This window comes from Leuresthes tenuis, unplaced genomic scaffold (genome assembly GCF_036924035.1).
Source record: "Leuresthes tenuis unplaced genomic scaffold, fLeuTen1.0.hap1 SCAF_8, whole genome shotgun sequence".
Classification (NCBI taxonomy): domain Eukaryota; kingdom Metazoa; phylum Chordata; class Actinopteri; order Atheriniformes; family Atherinopsidae; genus Leuresthes; species Leuresthes tenuis.
This window is the reverse complement of record NW_027325362.1, coordinates 16,379,682-16,399,202: the sequence shown is the minus strand read 5'-3', so window position 1 is coordinate 16,399,202 and position 19,521 is coordinate 16,379,682. Positions and strand designations below refer to the sequence as shown.

General features: G+C 40.4%; 1 protein-coding gene across 18 annotated transcripts in view; it reads left to right on the top strand.

Moving 5' to 3' along the window:
• The window catches only part of dst (dystonin), a 97,952-nt gene that overhangs the window by 23,399 nt on the left and 55,032 nt on the right, over window positions 1-19,521 (top strand). For 15 of the 18 annotated variants that reach the window (XM_072391134.1, XM_072391122.1, XM_072391120.1 and 12 more), the window contains 28 exons: window positions 1,344-1,442; window positions 2,552-2,629; window positions 3,686-3,778; window positions 10,351-10,517; window positions 10,750-10,862; window positions 11,049-11,155; window positions 11,234-11,353; window positions 11,751-11,846; window positions 11,943-12,070; window positions 13,554-13,647; window positions 13,747-13,901; window positions 13,985-14,453; window positions 14,555-14,683; window positions 14,837-14,914; window positions 14,999-15,160; window positions 15,401-15,505; window positions 15,689-15,784; window positions 15,869-15,994; window positions 16,091-16,243; window positions 16,355-16,509; window positions 16,610-16,736; window positions 16,889-17,072; window positions 18,034-18,191; window positions 18,281-18,459; window positions 18,551-18,689; window positions 18,766-18,959; window positions 19,074-19,236; window positions 19,319-19,402. In XM_072391134.1, coding sequence (XP_072247235.1) covers window positions 1,344-1,442; window positions 2,552-2,629; window positions 3,686-3,778; window positions 10,351-10,517; window positions 10,750-10,862; window positions 11,049-11,155; window positions 11,234-11,353; window positions 11,751-11,846; window positions 11,943-12,070; window positions 13,554-13,647; window positions 13,747-13,901; window positions 13,985-14,453; window positions 14,555-14,683; window positions 14,837-14,914; window positions 14,999-15,160; window positions 15,401-15,505; window positions 15,689-15,784; window positions 15,869-15,994; window positions 16,091-16,243; window positions 16,355-16,509; window positions 16,610-16,736; window positions 16,889-17,072; window positions 18,034-18,191; window positions 18,281-18,459; window positions 18,551-18,689; window positions 18,766-18,959; window positions 19,074-19,236; window positions 19,319-19,402 — 3,951 coding nt within the window. The remainder of the gene's footprint in view (window positions 1-1,343; window positions 1,443-2,551; window positions 2,630-3,685; window positions 3,779-10,350; window positions 10,518-10,749; window positions 10,863-11,048; window positions 11,156-11,233; window positions 11,354-11,750; window positions 11,847-11,942; window positions 12,071-13,553; window positions 13,648-13,746; window positions 13,902-13,984; window positions 14,454-14,554; window positions 14,684-14,836; window positions 14,915-14,998; window positions 15,161-15,400; window positions 15,506-15,688; window positions 15,785-15,868; window positions 15,995-16,090; window positions 16,244-16,354; window positions 16,510-16,609; window positions 16,737-16,888; window positions 17,073-18,033; window positions 18,192-18,280; window positions 18,460-18,550; window positions 18,690-18,765; window positions 18,960-19,073; window positions 19,237-19,318; window positions 19,403-19,521) is intronic. The other 3 variants (XM_072391121.1, XM_072391135.1, XM_072391133.1) reach the window with 1 other exon arrangement.

Genomic DNA, 19,521 nt, shown 5'->3' with positions numbered 1-19,521 from the left:
TGCAACGTTGGAAAGAAAAGTGGACCAAAATAATGTGTGAGACCAACAATATCATATAGAAAATGATTACTCGGGGTTCTCCAAGCTATTATTGTGGGGTTTACTTAGTTATTCATATATTGTGTCCTGATTTTGCTTTTATTATGTAAATTATGACACTGTGTAATAGGTCATATGTTGTTCCTCATCTGAGGTTATGTTCAGCTAATCTTTGGGCCTGATAAGAATCAGATGATTTTTTTTCTCATGTCCTGACACATAAAACCTTTGAATTGTCACAGACTGTACTTTCTTTTTCCACACGCCTAGATTTCATTCAGATATACAGTACAAGTCATTGAATATCAGCGAGTATGGTTTCTACAGTATTGCACAGTCACTGTTTGTTTGCTTCTGCTAATGATACAGACAGGTTATAAACAGTGACTTTCCTTCAAGGTTTTTTTTTTTTCAAATAGTCTCACAAACACTTTTACTCTCAAAGCACAGAAGAAGAAGACAAAAAAAAGCTTATCAGTCATATCAGCCCTTGTTGGTGTGAGACAGCTTCAGTCTGCATTTTTCACATCGTTTTAAACGATCATATTTTATGTGATTTGTAATAAAATGTGTACAAACTCAACACAACAGATGCTGAAATAGACTTTTATTGTTTGATATGTTTTGATATGTGCCCACTGTAAATTCAATGCAAACGACGCTTGAAAGAAACGTTTTTACAGAGGCATTAAAAGGCTGAAAAGTTACAGGATGCGATAAGGCAAGGCGAGGCAGGTTTACTTGTATAGTGCATTTCATGTACAAGACAATGATTTGCAAATGATTGTTTTCTGTTCTTATTTACATTTCGCATGGCAGCTCGGCTGTCCTGAAAACATGTTGCGTAATAGTGCATTAATCCTCAGTAATATTACAGTCTTGGAGGAAGCTGCTGTGGTGATTAATGCACAGCTCGAGTGATCATGAAAACTGGTTGTATAATAATTTTGTTGTCAGTCGAAACCAGAAAAAGAACTGTTCGATTAGTGTGGATTTGATCTCCGTGTCTTATTGTTCTGGCTGTTTTTCAACCCAAAATGTTAAGACAAATGTGGGAAATTTGTAAGAGGTCACAAAATTTCCACATTCCCTCCATCTCCAGTGTGATTAACTTTCATCCTTTAAGTATTAGTCTGTTTTCAGTTCACATCCCACTTTCCTCCTCTTCTACTCTCCAACCTTTGACTGGTTTCTTTCCATTGTCTAACTTCTTTATCATTTGGCTGCTTTGTGTATGTGTGTGTGTGTGTGTGTGTGTCCATGTCCTTCTTTTCTCCCCATGTGTTGCCTTTTCGGCGATAAAGCGAAGGGAGCGTGATTTTCTGAAGACTTTGCGGTTGGTGAGTGGGACAGAAGCATGTGCAGTTGAGCAGCATGGAGACACGGTGGATGATGATAAGGGGGTACGTGTGGCATACCCCCCCATCCCCCTTGTAACAGACTAATTCCGAGCGTGCCGTGGCCACTCAATAGAGTTGAAACAATCCCACCATATCATCCTTATAGTGGTGTAGAATAACTATTGCAGCAGATACTGCCCACAGCAAAGCTGTGCTCTATTGTGTCTTTTTGTTGCAGATATAACAAGAATTTTGTTTTGTTATTATAATGCAGGAAATATATACTTGACTCAAAGACACAGGTAGATTTATTCACATATTTTCCTTTTTAAGATATATTCTACATAATGAGATGAGAGGAGATCTGCCAAACTGATGTTTCAAGAGCTTTAAAAGATGGAAAAAATTATAATAGCATGGGTGTTTATGTCCATTTCACAAGCTTTGCACATCATGAAGTCATATGGTTAAACCCCTCTGAACCTACAAAGAGATTCAGACATTTTTCATCTGCTTTATCATTATCATTTTGTATGATTTACTACTGAAGACCCCCGAAAGGCTTCATGAGTGAATGACATTCACTAAATGGAAGAGCTGGGTTTATGGGATGCCGCTGCTTCGCTAGTGAGATGAACAGGGTGCCTGAGAGCAGTTCAAGTCTTCTGCTGCTGCTGTTGCATCCTGTCTTGAGTGCGTTTTCCATTCCATTAGCTCATGCTGTGGCCCCCCGACCGTTCACAGGCATTTGCCACAAGAGATCATATAATGCAGCACTGTATGATTATTCATGGCACAGAGTACTGAATGATGTTAATTTATCTCAGTTGGCCTTTTGGCTTCTGATGTTGCTTTTCTTGTAGAGTAGGAGACTTGTTTTACTTTGACATGCTCAGAGATAAACTGTAGAGGTGGAAATGGTGGAAAAAAGTAAGGCACCTCAATACACTTTATTCACAGTATGAGTTTAAGTGGACTTGAAATGACTACTTTTGTTGTAGGTAGAGTTTTCTTTTGTGTGTGTGTGTTTATGTCTTTACCCTTCTAGGTTAGCGGGTAAGAAGCATGTTCCCTGTCCTACATGCTACTAAGCATTTCTTAATTTGTTCCCTGATATTCAGAAGTATCTCTGATTAGCATAAAAGGCCGCTCTTCCATGTTTATTTCCACAGCCTCGGGAGAGAGGGAGGATGCGCTTCCACAGACTCCAAAACGTTCAAATAGCACTGGATTATTTAAAGAGGCGGCAGGTAAGGAATCAAAAGCATTTTCAGATTTGCTGTGTCACCTTTTTGATCTGGGAGTAGAGCAAATTTGAGCCCATAAAGATCCTGCAATATCAGCTCGCGGTCAAAGCTGGAACACAATACATCCAATGTGGACTCATAACAGCTGAATGAAAAAAAGTTTGCAGCTATATTGTTTATAAAAACGAATGGCTTCATGTGTTTAAATCATCAATTTGTTCTCACATAACCGTTGTGGCACGCTTTGTAAGTGCTCACTATGGACTCTGCAAGCCCTCAAGCATCATACAACTTGGATTTATTATGTTTTTGTCTTTTCTTACAAAGATTACAATTCATTTTCAGCTACCACTAATACTAATTGCAGCGTTCGTGAAGCACTGACTACAAATCCCATCAGAGGGCTTTTGCGGTGCTCTGATTTCCGTCCCCTCCCCCGCTGTGCTATAGAGAGGAACACAGCCTCGTTGAGCTATAGCCAGATGTGACGTAAAGCTTGAGACAAAGGATGCATAGATGGTCACAAATGAGCTGTTGTATTGTTTAGACTACAGTACATTCCAGACATATCCATGCACACTCCTTTATCATTTAATGTAAACTGATCTAAATGTTCAGGCTTCTCTAAACCTCCCCAGGAGCTGATTGATTAGTTATTCCAGGTGATTTGTAAGAAATGACTGACTGTTCTGTTAAACTAAGACTTTGTTCAGGCCATGCTTTCTGTTTCATTCTTTATGTGATTAATGTCTGTAAATGCTCATAAAATTTAAACTCTGATAAGTGAGGGTAATGTCCTTACAGGTTTATAGCATTTCATTACTTGAGAATGCTGATGCTTGGAGTTCATTGAAGTCCCTCTGTGTGTCCCAACAAAATATAAGGACTACTGTGCCACCTTGTGGTGTTGATGAAATAACAGACATGAGCCAAAGTAGACAAAAGATGGTTACGCTCATATAATGGAAGTGTTGTGCATGGCATAATGTAAAAACCTCCAAAGCAGTGTTGTGGAAATTGGAAATTTGCCTGTATTGATTGTGCCTTTTCTACCATCAGGTCAAACTTGTAAATATCAGAAATGACGACATCACAGACGGCAACCCAAAACTGACCCTGGGATTGATCTGGACCATCATTTTGCACTTTCAGGTCAGTTTTCTAATCTTAGAGTTTGATCATTATCATGCTTTTAATTGCCAAGTAATGAGGAGGATTTGTTACCCAGACTGCTTGCCTTCATTTTCCCTTTTCTTACACATATGACCTGTGAGCTCAGTCAGTGCTCCATTAATACCTCAGTTTGTGTTTATCCATCCTTACACCATAGTTAATGTTAATATGTTGCAAATTTAAAGGCAGCTGATTTTCCACAAGCAGCAGTTTGCTTTGACCCTTTGATCAGTGCTTTTAAATGTATGTTCTGCCTTTGACCACAAGATGTCAAAGTTGTGCAGCACACTGTGTGTCAATGCTGAATGGTGTGTTTTCTTCTTCTTTTAGCAAAAGTGTAGCAGACAGAGTAGCCGGACTGGTTGGTGTTTTAAAATGATTAAAAGATTATTTAGATAGGGAAATTACTTGAATAGCTCTTGTTTTGTCTGTTAAGTCGATAAAATGTAAACAATGTAGAAACATTAAAACTTTAAAACCTGTGATGTTTGTTATTTTCCAGAATATATCTGCAGTTTTTTTGAGGAAAAAAGACAAGTGACATGACTGTATTCATACTTCATTGGGATTTTTTTTTTTTTAGATGTTTTGTGCTCTTAAATAAGTTTATAAATTCTCCTGAATGTCCTTAAAAATGTTCCCTCTGGGAATAATTATAACTTTATTGCTGTTACACAAATCATGTCAAGTCGTTTAGCCTTTGCATGCATACCAGGAACCTCCAGGTGTCCACCGAAGTATTCAACTAGCCTTAAAATATTAATCAGTTATTTCTCTCACTCATGCTTTGCCTTTCGTTTTTTCTATAACCACTTCTCTTCATCTCATGTTTCCAGTGAGACTTTAATATCTTTAGCATATGTCACTTCTTAGTCAAAGAGAGTCATCTTTCAAATATCCCTCTGTCTATTAGAGCTAAGACTTGTGATTTTGATGGTAGTGAATTAGTACGCTGTATAGAAAACAAGCTTACATTTATCTGACTAGTGGTTCTAATGAATCGATGGAGAAAAGGCAGTTGATATAACTTTGCCTGGACTCAAACATGCTGACAGGTAGCGTCCGGGTTGGATGCCAACACCTGCTGCTGTCAGTCTCACGCAAGCCCCAGAGCGCTCCATCGAGCAGCAGAGGGCCTGTTTCTTCTTGCTTTGGAAGGACACCAGGGTACTGCAGGAGAAAATATTGCACCTCAGTCACAGTCTACAGCTTTGACTTTATTGAAAAAGCCCAACTGACAGAAAGCTGACATGCATGAACATGACACTGTTTTTATTTGGAATTCTTTTACATGACTATCTTTGCCAGAAGTGTCCAGAATTAACTGCGGTTTTAAGGGCGAGGGTTGTTTTTGGGACATTATGTCCGTGCTTTTCTTACTGCTGCAGGCTAATTTTTTCGAACTAAGATAAATGTTTTGTATGAATATTTCTACCTTCATACTAGACTGACTGTTTCACTGTTAAAGTTATTACTGAATTTTCTATTTTCACCGTACAGGTAGGAGGTAAAATCATATCACACAAAGCAGCCACTTCTGAATTTATAACCATGCTTTATTTTCATCTCACATATTATGTTGACAGACTGAAGAGTGATGTTTCTTTGAGCACGACTGGCACAGTTTCACCATCATGACACTTCACTATGTCAGGTGTTTTCATGCTTGTCTGAATGGTCTATTTGTTTAGCCCTGATTGAGTCACTTTTTCACATGTGTGTTTAACGCACATAACGCAAACACGTAGTATCTTGACTCGTATATGTCGATCGTTCATTGTTATTGAATGTTATCATTTAAAGGGAATGTAAACTCTGAGGCAACACGTCGTGCTGAATATTGCTAACCAGAACTGAACTGAAATATGCACAAAGATTAACTACTAATGTTAGAAAAATAGTGTTAGCGCATCACAGCAGCAGTCAGAGCTCTGTAGTTTCAACGGTGCTTGATGTCAGGTGACCGCAACCTCGAGGGAAACTTTAATATTTTATCTCACAGAGGCACACGGTTATTTTTAGTTGAGCTGTGTGGTGGAATTATATTCACACTTTCACACTCCACTTGTTCACGTTTTTGACTTCTCATTAAAGTATCTATTGATTCCCTTGCATGTTTGCTCATTACACACTTGGAATGGTTTTATACTATGAATAACATCCCGATTGGAGCATTTGACCCCTTGCGAACTGCAGTGGTGGTGATCTTTTCTGATAACAGTGTTTGACTAAACCATCAGATTTAAGCCCCGCCTCTGGCTCGGCTATTGTATGCAGTTTGATTGATAGACAAAGTGAAAGCGCTTTGTTGTGCAGCCGGGATTTGCCTCAGCTTCTGCTGCTTGCGTTGGCCTATAGTGTTCTGTTTTTCAAAGCCTCTCAGCCAGCTGGGACGCTACCCGGTTCATGCAGCCAAACTTGCTGAGCTCACAGCATAATAGGTGGCCCTCAGCTGGCAGCCACCTAAACCCTCATTACACAAATATTAGTAAAGAAAAGGGAAGAGGCGTGTGTGTTTACTGATGGCCTGAAACAGGTCTGTCCACAAGTCCTTGCCATTCAGCTGAGAGCGACAAGCACGTGGGCCACGTCTGTGTGTTCATTTATGGTGTTTGCGCTGGATTAGCAAAGCCAGAGAAATGTTTCAAAGGTCAGGAAAGATTCCAGTGTCAGAGGAGAGACCCATGGGAGAGCAAGAGAGAAACACAGCGTGAGAGAGGCTGACCACTTCTCAGAAGAGAGTCTAAAGGACGAAGTCGACTCTGCTGTGAGTGCAGTCTGGCTGCCACACTGCCACGGCTTATTATGCGCCTCTTGGACCGGTTTATAATGGCTTTCTATTAATGGGATAATGACTCTTCAGAAAGATCGAATGGAGCTCACTGGATACTTTGCCTGAACACAATTTGCTGTTGAGAATTCGACGATTAGGATGTCATATGTCTGACAGCCATGGGAAACATCTGTGGCTGTGTTCGAGGCCCTAAAGAGGAATGCTATGTTGACCCCCAGAAAGCTCCATTGAGACCTGAATCCAAAGATCCAAAAGGGCGTCGCTATTTTCAACGAAAGAAGAGGAAATCAGAGGATTTAAAGCCTGTTGGATCCCTCAGAGATTCTGAAAGTGAAACCACTACAAGTAAGGCCATCTACAGTACTGATAAGCTTCAGTATCACCCAGAAAGGAACACAGACCAAAACCAAGAAGGTCTTGATAAAACCCCAAAGGTGGAGAACCATCTGTCCAGGCAAAGCAGCATCAGCAAAGGTGTTTATGTTGGAGAGGTACCGGTTGTAGTCCTCAGAGATGCTGGTAATCAGCCTCTTAGCACAAGGTTTCCATACAGGTTGGAAAGTACAGAGCAGAAAGACAGTGACAGCAGCAGGTCTACTGTAGAAGGAAAACTCCATGGTATAAGCACAACTTCCCGGTGTGTCTCAGCGAAGGATGGTCTGCTTGTAAAGAAGCTGCTACAACGTCAGCTAAAGAGAGCCGTTAGCTTCGGAGCAGTGGAGCACACGTTAAGAACCCTGAGAGGCAATGACAGACCTGGGAGTGAGGAGGTGTTTGCCAAGATTATATGTGGGTCTCAAGCTCACAGAAGGAGGAGACGGAGAACCTACACCTGCTCTGGTTACACAGAGCATATTCCAACTCCTCACGTGTGTGATTCCACCCAGCTCAAGGTAAAACAGAACACTCTATTTTTAGCCCTAATGGGGGTGCATCATGATAGAGTAAAAAGAGGTCTGAACTGTAATTTAAGCTGAACATTGCAATGGGGTATATCAATCCATGATAAAGCCCGGCAATTGCAAAAGCTAAGACTGGACATTTTTTTACTGTTAATTTTCTTATTAGATAGATTTTTCTTATTATAGATTTTTCTTATTATAGATTTTTTTTTTCTTTTGGCCTAGTGACATGCTTTATTGTTGGAGGACATTTTTCCATCACTGTGCTATTTCTATGGTCTTAAAGATTAAACAAACAACAACAAATGACCTAAACTGAAAGAAAAAGGAATATGTTGAGAGTATTAATTGATAATAGTGGACAAAATACAATATACAACATCTGAAAAATAGTCACTTAACTTGAAGTGCATTCTGTCTGTCAATTCTGAGGTGATAGCAGGTTATGTTGTGTACATGAAGAATCTTTCTTTTGACGTTCTTAATCTTGATAAGTATCATTATGTTGAAAGTTATGTTTTGATGTTAAAGTGGCTACAATGCATTGTTAGGATGTTTGGATTTGCAAAAGGAAGTGCTTTGCTCTTCCCATGGTGTTTCTTTCTAATGCTTTGGATCAGTACTGACTCCTTCAGTCTTCACTGTAGTGTGGTATTGATGGAAATCATGCTGAGTAAGTCAGGTTCAGGTTTGTGCATTCATAATAATCACGTTTACTGAGGGTAGAGGCTACCGTTCAGTCCAATCCAAAGGATCCAGTCTGTCCCTTGTTCAGGACATTTGAGTTCATCCTTATTTTGAGGCTCAAGTTGGACAGACGAAAGGGACTAAATCAGCCTTATGTTTATAGCTGTACACCTTGTAAACATCTATGTACCATCAACGTTAGAGGATTTGGATTGATTAGTGTATTGGCTGTTTCTTCCTCTATCAGTTGTTTTTCTTTTCTTGTGCTGGTTTGGATCTTGTTTGAGCTATTGTCTGTTTTTATGACTGAACTTTTCCGTTTGCTTTTTTTTTTTTTATCTGATGTCACTTTTTGCAACATGCTTTCTATGATTAACCCATCATTTTGGCTACTTGGCATGTCTGCAAAATCTACAGCCAACATTCCAGACATGGAGCTATCATAAATGTGGTTCAAACTGGTGCACCAGCAACACTGTGGAGCTGAGCCTGTGAACTGGCGCTGTTTCTTTACATCATCTTGCTCATATTGTAAAACTGTTGGGTAATACATTATGCAAGTTTATCTTACTTTGCTGATGCGTTGCTGACATTTTCCATGCAAGCACACTAAAGTTTATGATGCAGTTAAGTACATTTTTTTTCATATTACCTAGTAAATATCTAACACATTTTACATTGATATTCATCATCTACAAGAAATGCTATCCTTGTGAGGCTTAACAATTATCGGAGGAAAACTCAGATGCAGGAAACCAGACAGATGAGTTTATTTTCGCAAAGTAGCATCGAACAGAGAAGCAAGCTAAGGGGTCGGCAAAAAGTAAAAAACAAAGTCCTTCCAGAAAACTAGAGACACAATAAGCACGAGGATCAAGCAGAAAACTCTACGTCATTCACAAAAACAAGGAATGACCGGAAAGCTTTTTTCAAGGAGTACTCCTTAGTCTTGAAAAAGAAGATTGCACTCAAGAAACCATAAATACTGAGTGATTAGTGGATTTGTGGAGGATTAACTCTGGTATTTTAGGACCAGACAATATATATGTGTATATAAAAAAAAAAAACTGTACTTTTTGACTCATGTAGCTCCTCAAATGCACAGAGAAAAATTAGTTGTTGGTATAGTCAGGACATTTTAAAATGTACTTTGGGTATATTGTATTTGATTAAGTTGATTCAGTTCCCAAAAAAATTGGAAAAACAAGTAAGTTTGGTAAATTCATCCTTAGGCAAGGCCCCCTTACCCTATCTGCCTACCTGTAAGTCACTTTGGATAAAAGCGTCTGCTAAATGCATAAACATAAAAAACACATAAAAACATTTTGGTTTTACTGCATGAACAGGGGCTGATTGTTTGCGTTTTTTTCACTGTGGTGTAGGTGCGGTTGTCTGAGAGTATCAGTGCTATTAGAACCAATGTAACAATTGCAAAAGCAACACAGTTATCACCAAAAGTCACGTTTCAATGGTTTATTAAGTTATTAAGAAGTTTCATAGTCGTCAAACTATTTAAGATAGTTTAAGGACGTTAATCAACCACGTAAAATGATCAGCATGGATTGTGTAAAAAATGGTTTCAGCCTGCACCATACACTGAACACAATAGGGTGTGTTCAAAGAAGAACATGTTTGATCAAAATAAAACATGTCGGAGGCTCTGTCATGTGGTGGGGCTGCTTTGGTTCCTTTTGCTGCTTGATTGAATGAAGAAATCAAAAGATTAGCCAGGCATTTCAGATCAAACGCAGTGCAAATCCATGTGGCAGAAATGACCAGCAGTGAGGTGGAAATTTAGTTTCTACATGTTACTGAAGGGTTGAAATAATTTTGTCTGGATTACATTTTGTGTTTGCTGCTGTGCAGCTTTTTGTTTTGTCTGCATTCTAATTTGTAACTTTGGGCACTTCAGTTGTCATCATAATATATAATCAGATAATTGTCATGTATTTGTGTGTGAACATGTTCTTAATGATGTACTGCAAATTCACCCCTCTGGAATATCTTGCTCATTATATCATAGATCTGTGAAATCGATAAGAATTGAACTGGAATGTCACAGAGTAGGTCATCTGAGGGGGTAACAGTAAGATTACGGTACCTGTGGATTTGTTAGGGTTATATTGTCGGTACGTTGCGAAACACCTTTTTCTCGCTGTCTGTGTCAGATCTCAGAGATCCATGTGACAGGAGAGTCCGAGGACATGACAGCCAAGGAAAGACTGCTGCTCTGGTCCAAGCAGATAACAGACGGCTATGTAGGTGTACGATGTGACAACTTTACAACTTCCTGGAGAGATGGGAGGCTATTTAATGCCATCCTACATAAATACAGGTACACACATGTAGATTGTTATAGTGTTTTGAGGAACACTAACATCTTTGCTTTTTATTTGGATTTTATTTAACAATTCATATTTTGGTATCTTATCTGAATTCTAAATCAACCCCCCTTCCCTGCATTTTGTTTCTCCAGTATCGTATCAGTATTTTCTGAATTGACTCATCTTGTCATGCTGTGCGTGCCTCACTCATCGCTTTTCTTTTTCTATCACTTTCTGCTGCAGACCGGATCTGGTTGACATGAGCCGTGTGTCGACACAGACCAACCGCTCGAATCTGGAGCAAGCATTTTATGTAGCTGAACAGCTGGGGGTGGCCAGACTGCTGGACCCCGAGGGTGAGATCCGTACACAATGTCCTGTTTGGTTTGGCTCTGAAAACACTGTGAGGGCTCGATCACCTTTGTGTTATAAATCACGCGCATTGAAGCTTGGAATTTGGCTTGGGGAGCAAGTCTTTAGAGTGCATCTCACTGTCAGGTGTTGCTTTTATGACCTCGTGGCTTTTTATTTTCCCTCATCAGACGTTGATGTTCAGTCTCCTGATGAAAAATCTGTCATCACATACGTCTCGACACTGTATGATGCCTTCCCCAAAGTACCTGATGGTGTTGAGGGAATAAATCCAAATGTAAGTTAATTTCCTTTGCACACAAGCGACTTTATTCAATACAAGTGAACCTGCTGACAATTCTTGCTCTCTGAACAGGATGTTGATATCAAATGGGTGGAGTACGATAACATGATCAAATACCTCAGCCAGTGGATCAAACACAACGTGGCCATGATGACAGATAGATCTTTCCCCAACAATCCTGCAGAACTTAAGGTACAATACCACAACAAATAAAGCATCATTTTGTAGAACTTCATCATTATTTTGTAGCTTTTTCTATGTTGCTTAATGTGAGCTTCAGCTGTACCTTTATATGGACTTATTGTAGCCAGCTTACATTGCATGTTCTGACTGGTAAAGGATAATTGCCTGCTTTGGATAGCTCAAATGTAATGCCTATCTATTGAAAGTGAGACTAGAAGTGTAATTAATGGATTTTAGAGTGCAGGAGCATCCGTTAGCTGTAAAATGCCAATATCTTGTAACAGTAAAGGTACTTTCATTCGTTCCTTTTTGAAGGGGAGAGTATTGCCAAATGCAAGCTGATGCCATTTGTGTTGTTGAAATATAAATAAAAAAATAACTTTTTCATTCCTGCTCTCTTTCACAGGCACTTTATACACAGTATCTACAGTTTAAAGAGCATGAAATCCTACTTAAAGAAAACGAGAAAACAAAAATCAAAAATCTCTACAAGATGCTTGAGGTATGCGAAACAGACGACTTTGTAACATCACATTTTACTGTACTTGTCTCACATACTGTAATGACAACAAGAGCGTGTTTGGGGTATGTATGACAGATGTGGATAGAGTTTGGACGTATTCAGTTACCCCCGGGCCATCATCCGAATGATGTGGAGAAGGAATGGGGTAAATTGATTATTGCCATGCTGGAGAGAGAGAAGAGCCTGCGGCCAGAGGTGGAAAGGTATGTGGAGGCACTTAATGCTTTTGCACTTTTTCTGACCTTGCCTATCATAATTTATTGAAAGTCTAGTCTTTATAGTCTCTTTAAAACAGTTTAACTTCATGGGTTATCCGGAAGCCAAAAACACTGTTTATGGACATAAAGTCAAAATCACTGTTTATAGACATAAAGGTTACTATTGTAGGTCTTAAAATGACAAAATGTGACTGTTTGAGGCCACACACATGGATGAAAACCATGCAATGTTTTGCTGTTTTTCACAGTGAGATGAACAGAGATCAAGGTGCAAACACACTATATGAGTCAGCATGAGACTCCATGAAGCTTTCGCTGCTGGCAGAGTGCTCCAGTATCATATTGCAAGCCTGCTAATGTCTGATCTGAAACCAGATACTGGTGGGTCAGCACTGTATGTCAGGGCGTGTGCAGCAGTTTACTGAACTACTGTGTCTGTGATGTGATTCACATGAATGGGCTATATTTTTATAGTCATAGTTAGTATTTCTCAGTCAGATTTTTTTCTGCAGCCAGTGTGCACTGTTTGCAAATGATAAGGTAGGGTTTTGTTTCTGCTTCAGTCGCTGATAGAGTGATGAGCAAAGCTGGCAGAAAATAAAACAAATCCTCTGTTGGGATGTCGGGACGGATGTGGTGATATGTTCTGAAGAGTATGAACAAAATCATGTCTGATCTAGTTTTTAGTGCTAGAGCTCTGTAAACTGTAAATAAATACATATATATTTAATATGCACCAGCATAGTTTTAAATGATTACAGAGTGCCTGATTTCTGGTGACAAGTTACGTCTGATACTTCTGTTTCCATCAATGTTTTTCTTCAATGTATGTCTTATTTCCAAAGACTTATTGTTCGTAATTCTGTTGACAGTGTCTCAGATAACATTACAAACCTTTTTTTGCCTCCAACATATTTACAGCATCTGTGTCGGGTGTGGTGACAGCCGGGTAGGAACAGCGAATACAGTTGTTTGGCGGCACTTTTTACACTCTCATTTCTTGTAAAGGTGCTCTGTCGCAACCTGTTATTTGATTTTTTCATCCCCTAAGGAAAGGAATAGTGCTTCAGACAGGATTTTTTTACACGCCCCTCACCTGGCTGTGATACTATAAATATGAGCAAGTTGAAGGCTGTTTCATCATTTGGGTCTATGAGGGTTTTAGACTGGAGTCCTCGGGATCAGAGTTGGTTAGTGACTGGCTGGGAGGAACCATAGCTGTTTACCATGTAAAATAAGATGGCATATTTGAGCAGGACCTCGACTGTTAGCAACAGTAGCTTTAACACCAGCTTTGGTTCCAGTGACAGCATCCTTACTGAGCCTTTACAAATTAACAGCTCTGTCTTTCTTAATAACAACATTGCCTATGGATCCAGGTGAGGTTACTATTTGTGTGCTTGGCTTTTGTGATTTTGTTTCTTTTTTTTGATATTCTTAATTGTGTGTGTTTGTCTTTCTTTTGTAGGCTTGAAATGTTGCAACAGATTGCCAACAGAGTCCAGCGGGACTGTGTTAATGGTGAGGACAAGCTGGCACTAGCAAGGACAGCCCTACAGTCTGTAAGTCTTTATGGTGTAATGAAAACTGTGAAATAGCACTGACAGCACATTTTTGTCTTGAGGTTTTTAATCTTTGTTATTTTTTTTCTCTGTTTGAAGGATGCAAAACGTCTCGAGTCTGGTATTCAGTTCCTGAATGAGGCTGAGATAGCCAGCTATCTGTTGGAGTGTGAAAATATCCTCCGGCAACAAGTAGTGGACATCCAAATTCTTCTGGACGGGAAATTTCCATTTGCAGATCAGCTCGTTCAAAGGTACAGATTAGGTCCTTATACAGAATTAAACATATTCTTTTATTAAATTAAGACATCTCATATTGCCGTCCCCCTCATTACAGGGTGTCAAAACTCCGGGATGATCTTCTGGCCCTGAGAGCCGAGTGTTCCTCTGTGTACAGCAAAGGTCGCACCCTGACATCAGAGCAAACCAAAATGATGATCTCAGGCATCACACAGAGCCTGAACTCTGGCTTCTCCCAGAACATTAACACAAGCCTGACACCAGCCCTTAGTCCTGCACTCACCTCAGGGGGGTTAGGTACCCCTGGGTCCACATTCACCTCTAGCCTTACACCGAGCCTGACCCCATCCTTGCCCACAGCCTTGACCCCCAGTCTGCAGCCTGCGTCTGTCCAGAGCTACATGGGGAGTGGTGGCAGCATGGAGCCGGGAAGCCTCATGCATTTGAAACACATGCAAATCCGCAAGCCGTTACTAAAGTCCTCACTGGCGGACCCCAACATGACGGAGGAGGAGGTCAACATGAAATATGTGCAGGACCTCCTGAACTGGGTGGAAGAGATGCAGGTGAGCTCTCTTCATCTGTTTGTTTATAATGTACTATAGATGCAGATATAGATTCTGAATTTCTGAGTATTTGCATTTATTTCCTCTCCTGTTTGAAACAGGTTCAGCTAGAGCGTTCAGAGTGGGGATCTGATTTACCAAGTGTGGAAATGCATTTGGAGAGCCACAAAAGTGTACATAGAGCCATTGAAGAATTTCAGATGAGTCTTAAAGATGCCAAACTAAGCGAAGTAAGTCTGATTCAGAGTTTTTTGTTTTTCCGCCCTTTGTGCTATAGCTCAATTTAAATTTTAACTGGCTACCCTAACTCCTCTTGCTGAATTAAATTTTTTAGTTGTGCAGAACACTTGAAATTAAACAAAAACCCATTTTTCTTTTTTCAGATTCAGATGACAATACCCATGAAGCTGACCTATTCAGACAAACTGAACAAACTAGAAAAGCAGTATGAAAGATTGTTGGTGAGTTAGTGTATGAGCCCAGCTCTCTCAGCTTATAAAATATGCTTGTTGCAGTTTGACAATAAGAAGGCTGGTTTCTTACAGAGCTGCTCAAGGGAGCGACAGAGCCAACTGGAAAGTCTGCATGACTTTGTGTCACAGGCTACACAAGAGCTTATCTGGCTAAATGAGAAAGAGGAGGAGGAGGTTGCCTTTGACTGGAGTGATCGCAACAGCAGCATCTCTAAGAAAAGAGACTACCATGCTGTAAGTCAGGAGCTTCTGTATGTCTTGCAGTTAGTTTGCGTCACATGTTTTTTTCTGTGTTTCGGTTGTGTTTATTATTTACAAAAGAACTATCTTAGTGGGGGGATTTGCACATGAAAGTTTCCTTAAATTATTAACTCCATATTCCACTGAGAATTGAGATTGAATGAGAATGAGATGATGAAGTATCCTGTGCCACAGCTTAATGCCAGGAATACTGAGCTTATTGTCTTTACACAGGACCTGATGAGGGAACTGGATGAAAAGGAAGAAGCCATCAAGTCTGTGCAAGACAAGGCAGAGCGACTCATGCTCAAGAACCACCCAGCCAGGCTAACTATCGAGGTAATCCCTAAGTGCTTTGTCTCTATACTCTGCTCTTCAGTCATTATGATAATTAGTTATTATATTTTGGACCAAGAGTGTCTCCACCCTGTATACTCCCAATACTCAATGATTAAAACATTGTGGAGTCCTGTTTCAGCTTGTCATTTTCAAGCTATTACACCTATGTGGCTTCTCTTTCAGGCATACAAAGCTGCGATGCAGACACAGTGGAGCTGGATTTTACAGCTCTGCTCCTGTGTTGAACAGCATCTAAAGGAGAATGCTGTTTACTTAGAAGTGAGTTGTCACCAGTGACTGTTACAGTAAATGCGACAAAGTGCACTCTTCACATCTAATTTCACATACTTGTCCCCTGTATAGTTTTTCAGTGATGCCAAAGAGTCCATGGACTACCTTAAGAGCCTGCAAGATTCCGTTAAGAGAAAATACAGCTGCGATCGATCAAGCAGCCTACACAGGCTGGAGGATCTCATTCAGGAGTCCATGGTAAACTGACAGAAAGATGCAGTAAGAATTGTGTGCATATGTGGAGGCTGTTGTGAAAACAGATAAAGACACAATGATTTTTGGGTGTGCCCTCAGGATGAGAAGGAGCAGCTTCTTCAGTACCGCAGCACTGTGGCTGGCCTGGTGGGCAGGGCCAAAAGCATTGTGCAACTCAAGCCCAGAAATCCTGAAACTCTCCTTCGATCCTCCATCCCTGTCAAAGCAATCTGTGATTATCGTCAGATTGAGGTATTGTCACCCGTGCCGTATTAACATATAAAAGCACATTTTTCTTTTCCACATTTATTTAGAAGATTTGGTAGTAAATCTGTGCTGTGGCTGTGTCACGTCCCTTTTAAGATTACCATTTATAAAGACGATGAGTGCGTGTTGGCCAATAACTCTCACCGGGCCAAGTGGAAAGTCATCAACCCAGCAGGAAATGAAGCTATGGTGCCCTCAGTTTGCTTCACTGTGCCTCCACCCAACAAAGAGGCTGTTGACATGGCTACAAGGTGAGATATTCAGATGCTCGGATTCACTTTGTGTCTGAAGTTACCGAGTTTGAATGTCGCCTTCAGTGTTGCTTTATGAATGCCTCCTTCTTTTCTGCAGAACTGAGCAGTTGTACCAGAATGTCCTGGCACTGTGGCATCACTCCCACATCAACATGAAAAGTGTGGTGTCCTGGCACTATCTTATGGCCGACATACGTGCCATCCGCAACTGGAATGTGGCCTCAGTATGTTCATTTGTTTTGCTTTCTCTTTTGACAGTACTCAGTCACTCACAGATGATTAATTGTGATAATCATGCTCCGCTTTGGTGATTTATGAGAATCCTCAGAGCATGATGTTTAATTTCCTCTTTCTGTTTTTCTTTTTACAACTTCAGATAAAGACAATGTTGCCAGGTGAGCATCAGCAGGTCTTGAGCAACCTGCAGTCCCACTTTGATGAGTTCCTGGAAGACAGCGAGGAGTCAGAGGTGTTCATGCTGGCTGATTGTGAGCAGTTAGAGAGGGAAGTGGCAGCCTGCAAAGAGTACTACCAGGAACTGCTCAGATCCGCAGAGAGAGGCGAGTCTCAAATTCCCTTCCCCTCCTTCCCAACAAAGAGCTGCTGGAACGCCACGAAGCGAGAAAAACACATGGGTCTTTAAGCCTTTAAAGCTTTATGCTAAAACCTTTGGGAATTATGTCTTTTTTGTCTGAATTAAGAGCAGGTTCTAAAGACATGGTTGGCTTAGTTGCAAATTTAAAGCAAAATGCCGGTATGTTAATGTGATGTGTTTTATATGGGAAATTGTTAGAAAATTCACTCACAGACAACAGCTTGAAACCAAGAAATCACTCAAAGGCCTCAGTATTTTACTTGCAAGGGGAGAACAACACACGCACCTTCTCTCTGCAACTTCGCAAGAGTTCTCCAGCGAGTGATTGCCTCCCTTCACCTTTTATTTGATATCATAACACACACACACACATACAATATATTTCAGGTGCAGAGACTTGCAGAGATATATATAATGCAATATATAATGAGTCATCAACTTATTTGGGCAGACTGAAGATAACGTTCAAAGTGAAGATAACATTCCTTTTGAGTACATCAAGCTCTTCCTCCCACCTCTCCTCCTTGAGTTTTAATATATAATGGCTTCTTTGGCCTTGGCATTTATGCAGTGATAATATGCAGACTTCTCAGACAGAAATTTGAGAGATAAAATAGAGAGTTTGTCAGTTACACTGTTTCCATAGGACTGTGACATTTAAACAGGATTTCATTTTATTGTTATTTTCCATATTAGTATAAGACTTTACCTTCGGAATATGCAAATAGCCTTGGGTTTTTTTGCTTTGCGTCGGGTATTTCTTGAACTTACAATGTGCTGCTGATGCCACCTAGAGGTGTTCTTTGTTTTATCATAAACTGTTGTGATTTTCAAATGAAAGTTAGCTGCTATCTAAAAAAAGTGCAGCAAAACATGTTTCCTGCTTTTCTTTTTTATTCACGCTTTTTTTTTCTCCTGGTAAACAGAGGAACACGAGGAGTCGGTGTACAATCATTACATCTCAGAAATACGCAACTTCCGTATGCATCTGGAGGCCCACGAGGAACACCTGATCAGGCAAATCCGCACTCCACTGGAAAGAGACGACGTGGAACAGAGTCTGCAGCGCATTACAGAGCATGAGGTGCAGAGTATTGTTAAGTTGTTTCACACATTCAGGAAGTTAACTGGTGTTGCCATTTTAATCATCAATTTCTGCACGCCCATTTGCAGAGGAAGACAGCTGAGCTGGAGAGGTTGAAAGAGGATCTGGATGTCATGAAGGAAAAGTGTGAGCTGTTCCTCAGGCAGGCTGCAGGTTCCCCATCTGTCCCGACACTCTCCTCTGAACTCTCTGTTGTCATTCAGAGCATGAGCCAAGTGTCCTCAATGTCTTCCATTTATATGGACAAGTGAGTCTGTCCTTCGTTTTCTCAAAGAAATAAAGACAGGTATTTGTATAGAAAAACTGGAATTAAAGAGGGTTTATCCTATTGCTTGCAGACTGAAAACAGTGAGTTTAGTGGTGAAGCACAGTCAGAGCGCAGAGGCTCTTGTAAAGGCCTACGAGTCCAAACTCTACGAAGAAGATGCCATGAACTCTGACATCAAATCCATCGAAAGTGTCATTTCCACCCTTAAGGTAACACACTGCTTGGATGGAGCGTTGTGCGTGTTTTTAGTTCAGCGAGGAATCATCCCTCTCCTTCTGTTTATAGCAATGGCGGACAGAAATTGATGAAAGGCAGGAGGTGTTTCATGACATGGAGGATGAGCTGCAGAAAGCTCGGGTCATCAGTGATCGCATGTTTAAGGCCCACAACGAGCGGGACTTTGATCTGGACTGGCACAAGGAGAAGGCCGATCAGCTGAGTGAGAGGTGGCAGAACATTCACTCACAGATAGATAACAGGTTAGTGCATTTCTTATTTGTTTAATTGTTTTTTGGCATTATATTAATTAAGGCAACTTTGTGCAAACAAATCAATTTATGCATTGCTCATGAAGATTTCTCCATCAATTTTAGGCTGCGAGACTTGGATGGTATCTGCAAATCTCTGAAACACTACAGAGACTCCTACAGTAGCCTCGATGAATGGGTTGGAGAACTTGAAGCAGTGCAAATCAAGGCCCAAGAAAACAAACCTGATGATAGCAAGGCACTTGCTGAGCTTTTAAACAAACAGAAGGTAAGAAGAGACTGAACTTGTCCACATTAAAATGACAAAAACTTATATGTGCAAATATGTCTTAAGAATATGTGCTTTGCAGGTCCTTGTTGCTGAAATTGAACAAAAACAGAGCAGAATTGATGAGTGTCAAAAGTACTCGGAGCAGTACTCATCTGCCATTAAGGTAATTTATTCAAAGCTTTTCTTTTTTTTTTGATTAGGCCCCACTTACATCTTTCACAAGGCAACCACTTATTCATTTCTATGAGGTGTGATACCCTGTTCGATGGAAGATGGAAGATG